This window comes from Macaca fascicularis, chromosome 14 (genome assembly GCF_037993035.2).
Source record: "Macaca fascicularis isolate 582-1 chromosome 14, T2T-MFA8v1.1".
NCBI lineage: Eukaryota > Metazoa > Chordata > Mammalia > Primates > Cercopithecidae > Macaca > Macaca fascicularis.
Window position 1 is genome coordinate 25,621,336 of NC_088388.1, and position 13,420 is coordinate 25,634,755.

The following is a 13,420-nucleotide window of genomic DNA, read 5'->3' on the forward strand; positions in this document are numbered from 1 at the left end:
TGGTGTGAAAAGTCAACCTAGAACTGCAACAGCTCCAAGGAAGGAAGCAAGTTGGTTGGCCTTAGAAGGCTGGGGAAAAAAATTAGTGTAACTCAGAATCTATTAGTCAAGTATTTTTGCTGTCGTAGAAAAGGACACAAAAGCCTCTGAAACCAGAAACAAATTGAGGACTTTAAATATCACCTTCTTAAGACCAAGGTTCCTTACAGTGGTTTTGTAAATGTGGGTATATGTTTAAGGATTGCTAATGGCAGCTGGTTTTCCTTAAGAGTGCATCTCCTATTACTGAGGGAAAAAAGCCTCTTCTCCACTTTCTGTAGGCTATTTAGTAAATGCAGCTATTTCTCACTAGTGAAAGGATCATGTCCTAAAAAGGAGCCAGCCCTTCTTCCTCAAACCCTCCGGTGGTAGACAAGGAAGTGCTGGCTTTGAAACTAGATCGCTCTCTGGCATTGGCTTCTCTCCAAGACTCACTTGAGCCAACAGGAAGATCTTCCTAATTGCTCTGCTTGCCACTAGTTTCTTCCATTGCTTGTCTCTGCCCCATGTTAACCTCACATCATCATTTATCAAAACAAAGCCGATGACAGCATTCTTTGCTAAAAACAAAACATGTTGCCTGCACTATAAAATTGGGACTCTTAAGTTTGACGTAACCAACCCTTAAGAGTCTTTACCCGATCTCATTCCAGCTTCCTTTCTCATTCTCGTCCTCAGGCCTTCCATTCTGACAGAGGGCACTTTTTACTGTTCCCTGGATGTACTAGCATTTTTCACGTGTGCTTGCCTTGGTTCAGCTGATCCCTCCGTGCTTAAAATGGCCTTCTTTCCTTTTCTTAGCAGCTTCTACAAAATTTAGATCAGATATCCGTCTTCTCTGAAACCTCCTTGGTTTTCCAGCATAGATTAAGTTGCTCCGATGTTAGTGCTCTTGTGCCAGTGTGGACTTCTGTCATAGCAATGAACATATATCATTGTACTTCATCTGTTTGCCTATCTGTCTCACCCTTTAAATTTAAATTCTCCCGAGGTAAGGATTCTGTTCCTCATCCTTATATGCCCACTACTTAGCAAAATGTCTGGTTGAGGGAAACAACAGAAAAGACTTAGAACAATGCCTCCCACATTGTCAGAACTCAATAAATGTTACATATGATTATTTTATAATAAAATATTTTTATATTTATTAATATATTAATAGAATTATATTTGTTATTTCAAACTTATAAATATTTTAATATAATTTATTACTAAATTTAATATTTATTTAATATTTAATATGAAAATATTTTAATATTAAAAATAGTTATAATGAAATTAACATTTCATTATAACTCTAAATCTATAATTATTACCATAATGATTACTATTATTTGTGAAATTAATATAATGAAATTAATATTTCATATTAAAAATATTTTGTATAATCTATCATGATATGATAATCATATCTAACATTTATTGAGTTCTGACCATGTGGGAGGCATTGTTCTAAGTCCTTTTTCTGTATTAACTCATTTTATCCTCACAACAACCCTATGTGGTATGTAATATTAATATCTTCATTCCCATTTTGCAAGTGGGACAGAAATTAAGCCGCAGAAAGGATAAGTAACTTGCTCCAGGTGACACATAATGGGTCCTACATTAGTACCTTTTTGAATTGAAATGTGGTGACCCCTCTCACTGCCCCCCTTTTTTTTTCTTTCCAAGAGATTCATAGAAGACACATTGTTTATTAAGTTGAGAGACTTGGGAGAAGTTATTACACAGGTGCCCAGTCCACAATAAGCCAGCTGAGTGGGGCGTATACTTGGTAACAACGTAAGCTCCTTTGGAAGACTTCCTGTGGCCACAAGAAATGCAGGAGATGAGTTATTTTCCTTCCCAAAAATCTACTCAAAACCAGCAAGAGTAGGGACACAAGACTTAATAGTCCTGTTATACTTTTTTTTCTGTAAATAAAAATTATGTTTCATGGGAAAATAGTTAATATGTGGTATGTCTGCTTATAGGCTGCAGTCAGCTATGTTATAATGAGTCGGTATATGAGAATCTCTAGAAGTTTATATATACATGTGCATGTCACTCTTTCAGTGCATCTTCACAGGTACCATAAATTAAGTTGCCAGTGCTTACAGCTGAGGTCACCCCCAAAGGACAGGTATTTTAAAGAAATTAGTGAAAAATATTTTGCATTTACCTTTATTGTCATAGCAACATTTTTATGGAGCATGTGAGATCATATTCCCTGGGACCAGTCTAATGAGCATCTGAGCCCTGATTTATACTTACTAAACATGTGACTTCTTGAATGTCACTTCTATGATGATATTTCTTCATTTTGAAAATGAAAAGGATGACAATTCCTACTTCAGAGAAGTGTTGTAAGGATTACAAGGGATCACAACCAGCTTCATGGGCCTACAACCTGTGCAGTTGCAAAGAAACCCACGTTAAGATGGACCCACACTTGGTTTAGTGGTCTTTTGTTACTGATTTGATATTATTAATAATTTTTATAAGGCTTCCTACATTTTTATTTTGCACTGGGAACCACAAATTATGTAACCACTTCTAGACAGGCTTGTTTATGAAGTATATAGCCCATGGTGCTTGGCACATAAAATAACCTTCAATATAATATGTCAGCTATTACTACTTTTGCAAAGGAGCTTTTAGTTTGTTTGATATAGCCCCAAAGTCCTATTTGCTAAACTTTTTCAATCTGCTGTGGGCATTGAAGCTAGTGGTGGGATATATATTATATGTCCTCATGCATTTGGGCCACATTTGATTGGTAAACAATACATTAGTGTCCTCTACCTCATTGATCCCTTACTCTGTGGTTATACATCTCATGGAATGTGGGCTTTGGAAGGCTCCTAATTTGGATTAAAGGTACATTTTCCTCTAAATATGAACCATGCAGATTAATAAAGGATATTAGGTTTGTTTTTAATTTGTCTGACAAATAATGGCTTTAGCTGATACACTATATCACTGACATTACTCCAGAAAGATACTTAGAGTAAATCTAATCTAATAATTGTTTTTTTGCTTTTATTTTGCAGACTGTTTGAATTCTAGAAGGACCAACACCAGATAAATTATGAATGTTGAACAAGATGACCTTACATCCACAGCAGATAATGATAGGTCCTAGGTTTAACAGGGCCCTATTTGACCCCCTGCTTGTGGTGCTGCTGGCTCTTCAACTTCTTGTGGTGGCTGGTCTGGTGCGGGCTCAGACCTGCCCTTCTGTGTGCTCCTGCAGCAACCAGTTCAGCAAGGTGATTTGTGTTCGGAAAAACCTGCGTGAGGTTCCGGATGGCATCTCCACCAACACACGGCTGCTGAACCTCCATGAGAACCAAATCCAGATCATCAAAGTGAACAGTTTCAAGCACTTGAGGCACTTGGAAATCCTACAGTTGAGTAGGAACCATATCAGAACCATTGAAATTGGGGCTTTCAATGGTCTGGCAAACCTCAACACTCTGGAACTCTTTGACAATCGTCTTACTACCATCCCGAATGGAGCTTTTGTATACTTGTCTAAACTGAAGGAGCTCTGGTTGCGAAACAACCCCATTGAAAGCATCCCTTCTTATGCTTTTAACAGAATTCCTTCTTTGCGCCGACTAGACTTAGGGGAATTGAAAAGACTTTCATATATCTCAGAAGGTGCCTTTGAAGGTCTGTCCAACTTGAGGTATTTGAACCTTGCCATGTGCAACCTTCGGGAAATCCCTAACCTCACGCCGCTCATAAAACTAGATGAGCTGGATCTTTCTGGGAATCATTTATCTGCCATCAGGCCTGGCTCTTTCCAGGGTTTGATGCACCTTCAAAAACTGTGGATGATACAATCCCAGATTCAAGTGATTGAACGGAATGCCTTTGACAACCTTCAGTCACTAGTGGAGATCAACCTGGCACACAATAATCTAACATTACTGCCTCATGACCTCTTCACTCCCTTGCATCATCTAGAGCGGATACATTTACATCACAACCCTTGGAACTGTAACTGTGACATACTGTGGCTCAGTTGGTGGATAAAAGACATGGCCCCCTCCAACACAGCTTGTTGTGCCCGGTGTAACACTCCTCCCAATCTAAAGGGGAGGTACATTGGAGAGCTTGACCAGAATTACTTCACATGCTATGCTCCGGTGATTGTGGAGCCCCCTGCAGACCTCAATGTCACTGAAGGCATGGCAGCTGAGCTGAAATGTCGGGCTTCCACATCGCTGACATCTGTATCTTGGATTACTCCAAACGGAACAGTCATGACACATGGGGCATACAAAGTGCGGATAGCTGTGCTCAGTGATGGTACGTTAAATTTCACAAATGTAACCGTGCAAGATACAGGCATGTACACATGTATGGTGAGTAATTCCGTTGGGAATACTACTGCTTCAGCCACCCTGAATGTTACTGCAGCAACCACTACTCCTTTCTCCTACTTTTCAACTGTCACAGTAGAGACTATGGAACCGTCTCAGGATGAGGCACGGACCACAGATAACAATGTGGGTCCCACTCCAGTGGTCGACTGGGAGACCACCAATGTGACCACCTCTCTCACGCCACAGAGCACAAGATCGACAGAGAAAACCTTCACCATCCCAGTGACTGATATAAACAGTGGGATCCCAGGAATTGATGAGGTCATGAAGACTACCAAAATCATCATTGGGTGTTTTGTAGCCATCACACTTATGGCTGCAGTGATGCTGGTCATTTTCTACAAGATGAGGAAGCAGCACCATCGGCAAAACCATCACGCCCCAACAAGGACTGTTGAAATAATTAATGTGGATGATGAGATTACGGGAGACACACCCATGGAAAGCCACCTGCCCATGCCTGCTATCGAGCATGAGCACCTAAATCACTATAACTCATACAAATCTCCCTTCAACCACACAACAACAGTTAACACAATAAATTCAATACACAGTTCAGTGCATGAACCGTTATTGATCCGAATGAACTCTAAAGACAATGTACAAGAGACTCAAATCTAAAACATTTACAGAGTTACAAAAAACAAACAATCAAAAAAAAGACAGTTTATTAAAAATGACACAAATGACTGGGCTAAATCTACTGTTTCAAAAAAGTGTCTTTACAAAAAAACAAAAAAGAAAAGAAATTTATTTATTAAAAATTCTATTGTGATCTAAAGCAGACAAAATTATGTGTATTCCTCAGAACCTGTTTTTGCTGCACTTATTCACTATTTTCCCATATCTCGTTCCTCCCTTCCCTGATTGCCATATTTTTCATAGCAGATCTCAATTCCTTAAAGAACTGGTCTAGGAAATTTTGTAAGAATTCTGTTACACTTTGAGATTTTTATGGTGAATTCTAGTGGTGAGATCCAGTCTATTTTGTCTCTCTCTCTCTTTTTTTAATTTTTTTCTTTTTCCCTCATACCCATATGAAGTAATCCAATGGGGAATGCAATATTAGAAATAGATTTTTAAGAGAGAACAAGGAAAAAAATGCAAGATCTTATATTTTTCATGTAATGACCTGTTCTGTATTTATGAGGGAGACCATTCTATGGAAAAGAAAAGTAAGCAAACAACAGATTAATTTGCATATGAGCATCTATAAAACCCATGACTTTTAAACAACTCTAGAACCAGAATTTGTAGTTAAAAAGCTAAAAATAAGATTATAAATAAAATATTGTTGGTTTTTCTGTACCTGGACACAACTCATTTGTAGTATGGCTCAAATGTGAGAAACTTGAAGGTAATTAGATTTTCTGCTTTCTAAGAAAGAAAATACTACAGTATTCTTCAGTCACAAAACCAATCTCTACAGGGTCCCGTTTGACTAGTTGACTTGAGTTTTAGATCTATGTTTAAGGATGCTGTGGTATTTTTTCCTTCTCATTAGGCTTATACTTTGTAGAATGCTCAGGTTCAAAAATAATGATTTTGTGAAGTAAATTTAATTCTACTTGAAGGAAAGTTTCAGTATAATTTATTTACTGTCTCCTAAACGTAATTTCATTGGTCAGATGAACTATAACCGCAAAACATGAAAGTATTCTAAATCATCTAGAGCTGAAAAAGAATATTTGGTGATGAGTATTAGCAAATTCAGTTCAATTCAATGATAATTATTAAAGACCTACTGTGTGCAAAATACAGATTTTAGTATCGTGGGTGCACAGTTGACAAGATCTGGTTCCTGCTCTTGCATTACTCCCAATCTATATAAAAATGATTAAAGAAATCATCTCAGTTCATTACTGGTTGCCAGCTCTAATTTTACTGTTAGGTGAAAGGCTGTGAATCAGACCCTTAACGTTCAAAATATTAGATTATTAGATTATTGTTATTATACAAAGCTCTTGGATTTCTGGTTTCTTCCATCTTTTTGGAAGAGGTGATTATCTTTTTCTAAATGCAAACTGCAGAGCTATAAGAAGTGTGGGTTTAGATTTGCTCTGAAGGATGAATACATACCAGGAGAGGGCAATGCTAAATCAGTGGTAATAATTAATGGTATTTTTTAAGGAGCTGGGGGCATTTTGGCTAAGAGACCATACACTGGATCCCAAGTAAAAAGGGAACTTTCTGGTTATTGCACCTTGGCATTCTCCTGATATTTTCATATATTATGTATATGACTTCTATCTTTATGTGAAACAAGTGAATATATACAGATCTCATTATTGGCCTTGAAACTTGCTACCTTGGTGGTGAAACAAGGACTGACCAAGCTGAAGGAAACTTCAGCTCCTAATGGCTAAGAAGCTTGGATACTCACACTTAATTCTGCAGGCTGAACCTTACTCCATGGTTTCGTGGTTTCCAGGTGTGAAAAATCAATTATTAATAGCAAAGTAGGTCAGAGAAAATGGGAGAAAAAGACGGGAAATGAAGGAGAGCATGCAAGAGTCTTGCTTCTATTTTTTTGATCACCAATTATCTGGCTTTTTTCTTCCTTATATCTTACCTCCCTTTGGTAGGAACACAATCCACACTTGGTTTCACTGTGAAGACTCAAGAAAAGGGAAAACATATTTTGACTATTGTTTGTCAAGTTATTCAGTAGTGAATATACTTAACACATTCCCAACCTGCAGATCACAAAAACGCAAACAAGCAACAACAAAAAACACCAACAAATATCTATAACAACAAGCAAGTGCTAGTACAAACAAAAGTGATATAAATCGAGAGGGAAAATGATCCTGCTTTCTCTACTTGGCTTGCGTTCACCAAACTCTGTCTTTGCTGACCCTGAAGCTTCTTTCATTTTAAGCTTAGAATTCTTGCAGGTTTAGTCCAAGTATGCAATTACCCTTGGCTGTGAGAGGTGGCTGAGCAGTTAGAAAAATGCTACCAAATAGGATGAAAGGTGAACTTGTACTTAAAAAGTTAGGTTGGAATCTAAAGCATACAATTCAGTCTTCTAGGAGGTTATAGTATAGTACTAATGAATATATTTTGTGAAAAAAATTGATGCAAGGTTTAAATAAACCAGACTTGACTTCTATAATAAATTTAGAAACTCTTTTACCAAAGGTCCTCATTTCAGGTTTTGGGGATAAAGGGTAGAGTGCTATAAATCTATTATTTAAAGAAATCTAAAATGAATTCTAGATGTTTCTGATTAACAGTAAGCCTCTATTTTCCCTGCATAACATATTTGACCCTTGGCCCATCAGAACAGTAGCTGCACTGATGTATTAGAGACCATTACAAACGTGAATTTACTTAGTTTAGCAGGAAGCCTAGATGACTGTTTAAATATTCGCTATACTGTTGTACCAAAATATAATTCTATGTCTACTGCTCCTTGTAGTCTATCCAAAGGCAACTGGGTGGCAGTATTCTGAAATATGCACACCAAAAACACACCATTTACAATTCATCAAGTTAAAGTAACCCAGTGATAATCTGTGTGTGTGTGTGTGTGTGTGTGTGTGTGTGTATTTGTATTTCCTACTAATAGTATGCATTTTGCTTCCCTAAACATCCAAGATGCTTCAGAAAGAAGATTCTCTAACATCTTTTTCTATTCAGGAATTTTACTCCTCCACATCTGCCATGACCTTAGTCTTGAACACTCTTTTGAAAGTGTACAGATGTATTTGCATTAGCAAAATAATAAAAGGATTTGGTGTAGCTTACACATATAGGCTCTGATAAAGCTTTAATAATTTCCCCTCGTATTTCAAATATTCTGAAATCGTGTATCTTTTTCAAAGACTGAAATAGGTTATTTGCATATGGAAGAGTGATAAAAAATTTTTTTGATAAAGAAAATGTGGCTAGTTCATAATTGCTTTTAGTCCTTATAATCAAAAAATTAAATATTAGGATATTGTTTGAGACCCGTTTACCATGAAATAAAATTCTAAATATAGATGTGCTGGGGGTAAAAATTCTTGACAATGTAAGGGCTATTTACATGGCGGAAAGAAAAGGAAGAAGGCATATTAAGAATAGCCTTCACTGAAACATAAAAACATATTAAGTAGATGGCGCCAGAGTATCCAACATTTTTAAGGTAAAGATTGATCAAGGTGAAAAACAAAAAACAAAAAACTTCAGTCTCATCTTTTTGGGATAATCTTCAAGATATTTAGATAAAGTTGAAGAGTTAGATGAGTGCTTACAAATGCAATGTGGCACTCTAAAGCAATATAATTTAAAATATTGTGTTCAACTACTTATTTGTGGCTTCAGCTTGTTTTAATAAGAATCTTGAACATAATGATATCATTAACTATCCAGACATAGCATGTGAATGCTGGGTAAGCAGTCATACTCTGCAAAAAGCTGTCTTTCTCTTAAATATAGTAGCACAGAATCAAATATCTTATAAAACATCCTGAAATTACATATGCACCATTATTTCTGATTAGAATGTGATTCTGTACAATAGCTACTTCTGATAAAAATGAGTCTAAACAGTTACCTTCCAAAAATCAAGGTCCCTGCAATTCTTTCTCTTCTTTTGCAAGAAGAAATGTGAATTCCTAAAAGCTCTGTACATATTAGATAGGAAGCAGCTGGGACACCACTGTCTTCTCATGCTCCATCGGGATACAGAACGCGATACATCTGGCTGTATGAGAGAAAAAAGAAATCTTCTAGAATTAATGTAGCACACTGTCAATTAGGATCCAAATTTAGATACTGAATGAAGCCTTCTCAAAACATACCAGTTCACATCCTTCTGTTTCTTAAACTGCTGCCAACAGAACTTCCGAAATTTCAACCTTATTTGAGAAAACTATATAAATTGTATGTAAAATTATATAATTAAATTTTATAATATGGTTAGCAGTAAAATGTAAAACTGCTGTTCATTTTTTGTTTTGCCCAGGATTAAGAAAAAAGAAAAATAGAGAGGAACTTGCTGCAAGGCAGACAATAAATGAAGCTATTTTAATGGAATCACATGATATTGGAAAAATCTTTGTTTTGTAAATTGTGTTCTATGCAGAAAATGAGCACATCCATCTATCCCTTGCACCAAAAACAGAAAGGAAGGCCTATGAAAATCAGACCATGAAGTCTTATTTTTCATTATTTGGTCTAGTAATTTAATTTCATTTTCCAGATTATTAATGCTGCACTTTATTATATATTTGATGCTGAATTGCTGAATTTGACTTGTCCAAATGGCATCAATCCTGCCTTTATCTCATTGCCAGAAGTAGTGAATATATTGCTTTTTATCCTGATGAAAGGGAAGATTCAATGTTGTTTGAAGAAGAGGGGCTGATCTGTGTGGTGGCAGTAGAACATATTCTGATTGATGTCCTCTAAACTTGAAAACTTGCCAGAGCATCCACCAAGTTCAACCCTAGTTCAGTTATGATGGAAACCCATTATGGGCACCGTTAGCAACTATTGTGCCTATATATTAATAAGTCTAGTGAATGACAATTAGTTTATCCCCTTACTTCTCAGCCCTTCCACATTGAAAGAAGTAAAAAGTGAAACTCACCAATTGCTATTTAAGCACATTTGCTAGTTTTGTAAAGTCTATAGACTTCTAAGAGGAACATATGAAACCTCAAGTAAATATATTAAAACATGCACAAAATAAATATATTTATGATATGTACTTTTTATTGTAGTTACTATCAAATTTTAATCAAAAAATTTGTAATACCAGGGAAATCTCAGGTTTTACTAATGGAATTATGAAAAAATATTAATCTTAATAAAATCTGTAAAATGCCTTAAAAGTTAGATGTTGAAATGGACTTCCAGTTCCTGTAGCTACTTCTATTAAAATTATCATAATAATATTTTACAAAATGAGAAAAGTAATACAGTTTCTCTTTCCAGTTGCCCTGAAGCAGACTAACGGATGCTTGTAAAGATGTTTCTCAGCATAAATGGATTCTTAGAGAATGAACTTCAGTTAATTCTGACCTTAAAAAAATGTCATGTAGCTATGTATTTTCATCTGAAACATTTTCAAAAGTCTTGCAAACAAGTCACTCAAAAATAATTAATGACAATGTTTATGTGCTCAATTACATTTTGGTTTTTCAATACATATTCTTACCTTATTTGAAAGTAGATTGTATCCCTGGTTTTCATTTTTCAGCACATTTTCAGGTTTTCTAAGAGAAGTATAAAATCAAAATCTGTCAATACTGTTCAACATTTAGTTATGCAATCTGGAATTCAACTCTAAACAATATCGGGCAACTAATATAAGCGAGTGAATTATTGCCTAGGGATTGAAGTGTGCCTCTTTTTCATTCTCCTCTTAAATCCCACTTAAAAGACCTGATAGTTTTATTATTATTAATATAAACTTTAAGAAGAATGGAAATTTTCACAATATTGAAAAATGCTTTAAAACTGCAGATTATATATATATAATTTTATAACAAAAACATCATCCCATTTCTTGTGAAAGACAAGTGCCAATATATATGGATAGATAGAATATTCATCAGAAAATATATGCTACTAAAATAATCTATTAGCCAACATAGTTTTAATATTATCATTAAACTTCCATAAAACTCAATTTATTATAAATCCTGAGAGTGATTAGTAACTGTTATTTGAAAGCCATTTTAGTAATCATAGCAAGCACCAATATTAAGCAGTAAAAAATCAACAATTAGATAAATGTCAGAAATAAACCATGAGCGCTTAGAAATTAGTGGGATACCATTAGGCATTCATAAGATATAATGACTCAAAAGTAAAAATTATATGCTTTGTAGCTCAGAAAGTGCTTTCACCTATTTTCTCATTTGTGGAGCCTTGAAATAATAGTAGGTATTTCAAATTCAACCATCAGATATTTCATAAATAGTGCATATGCCTGTGTGTGGAATTATTGGTGTTTTGAACCTATAAACACGATAGAAAGGAAGAGATGCTGGGGAAACAACACTGGAGAAGAAAAAGAAGTAAATGGTAAAAGTGGAAAAAATGATTAGATTATGTTTATTTTAGAATAGATTCATTTAGTGTATATGAATTGAGGAACCTACTTAATGCCAGGCACTATTTGCAGCTCTGGATATACAGCAATGAACAAAACTTTTAAATCACGCCCACAAGATAAGGTAACCAACGTATCTCAGTTTGCACAGATGTTCCTGGTTTTAGTACTGAAAGCCCTGCATTCCAGAAACCCCGTAGTCTAGGGCAAATCAAGATGGTTGCTCACCATGATCAGAACCTCACTTTCTGGTAACTGTCATCTTGGTTTCCAAATTCATATTAATATGTTTATCTCATTGTTAACAACAACGCAAGGTAGCACTGACCACAAGTAGCCAATGGCTAGTATACCTGTTTCCAACTGGGGCAAAGTGATGACAAGAGCAAATTATAGTAATGTCAAATTTCCTAGAATTATTTCTAGACAACACTCCTTGGAGTGCAACCGAAGTATCAAAAGCACAACTTGCCCTCAAGGAAAAGTTAGTGTCTGGGAATGTCAACAATCATAACTACCATTTGCAGGACACCTACGTATATATCGTCTCTACTTCTTACAAAGCCCTCTAAGGTAGGTATCATTATCTCCATTGTAAGGATAAAGACTTTGAGAGTAAACGCTCCCATTATTGGCTAATAATGAGAAAGAAAACCTGAGATAAAAGAAGAGAATTGGAGCTTTCAGATGGCTATAGAAAGTCTTATTTAAGCAACAGCATTTATTTTTCAGAACAGAAAACTATTAATGCTCTCAGTATATTTTATTTCTTGTGTTCTATTGGATTATATTTTCCTGGAAACTGGCTTCTCTTTGGGGACACATTTTGGTAATCAATGTTAGTCTTATTCTTGTTCAGTCAAGTTTACTAATGAAATGGATAGGACAGCACCTTTGAAGCACTGGCTTGGTTAATGTGGCAATGTTTGAACTATTTTTGTATTGACTATTATTGAATTTCATAGAGGAACTTCAAATTGAAGACGTTATGGATCAGCCAGCATTCAAAGATGAAAATAAATCAATCAACACTTTTTTATCATAATTATACAGTTTTAGATATTTTATTTTAGGGTTGCATTATGATTCACTTTTATATTCTAATCAAATGTCATTGATGGATATCCCTGAATACCACAGTAGCTAAACCAGCATATTCTAGTCCCTTTCCATAAGAAAATAAAATTATCTTTCCTAACTTCAATAGTTCTTTAACATCTCATTATGTACATTGTTTTTATGAAGTCAGTAGAATCATCCAATTCATCCTTCTTAGAATACAACACACTATTTAAAGTTGTCTAAACTTAAGCTGTAACCATTAGGCTGCAACCATTTTTCACTTGTCAAGTAGCTAAAAAAACAGAAAAAAAAAAAAATAAGACATGCCCTTAAAAGCAAGACATTTAACTTCTGAAAGTTGGAGACTCAACTCAAATAAACAGTACTAAATTTTAAAAATTGAATTATCCCAACTGAGTGCTCCTGACAAATTTAAGTCCCTTCAGTATTGGTTAGTTATTTTTTATGTTTAGTAAAAGCATTACCTTTGGTAAATAATAAATGCAACCAAAGTAAAAATATTGCCATAATAATAAATGGAGACATGAGAGAATTAACTGGTTAATATGGATTAGCATTGCAATACGGTAGAAAAGCTTTCCACATAAAGAAATACGTGACAGACTTGAGAATGGAACACTAGTTGTAGAACTTTTAATATGAAATGAGTAGATTAGTTTTAAATCCTTGACCCAATTCAGTGTCACTTCATTTGTAAGTACATTCATTCATTTATTCATGGAACCTTTATTGAGTGTTTTTGCTATGCCAACAATAAAGTTATTGTTAATACAAAAATAAGGGACACAGCTTTTGCCTTCAAGGAGTTAACAATATTGCAAATACAGTATGATGAACTGAATGGAAGAGGTAGCACATATTATATAAG

At 35.2% G+C, this 13,420-nt stretch overlaps 1 protein-coding gene across 39 annotated transcripts in view; it reads left to right on the top strand.

Annotated features, from left to right (window-relative positions):
- The window catches only part of LRRC4C (leucine rich repeat containing 4C), a 1,324,460-nt gene extending 1,319,251 nt beyond the window's left edge, over positions 1–5,209 (top strand). For all 39 annotated transcript variants that reach the window (XM_074013927.1, XM_074013917.1, XM_074013915.1 and 36 more), the window contains one exon: positions 3,075–5,209. In XM_074013927.1, the coding sequence (XP_073870028.1) occupies positions 3,117–5,039 (1,923 nt within the window). In that variant the 5' untranslated portion in view covers positions 3,075–3,116 and the 3' untranslated portion in view covers positions 5,040–5,209. The remainder of the gene's footprint in view (positions 1–3,074) is intronic.
- Positions 5,210–13,420: the final 8,211 nt, after the last annotated feature.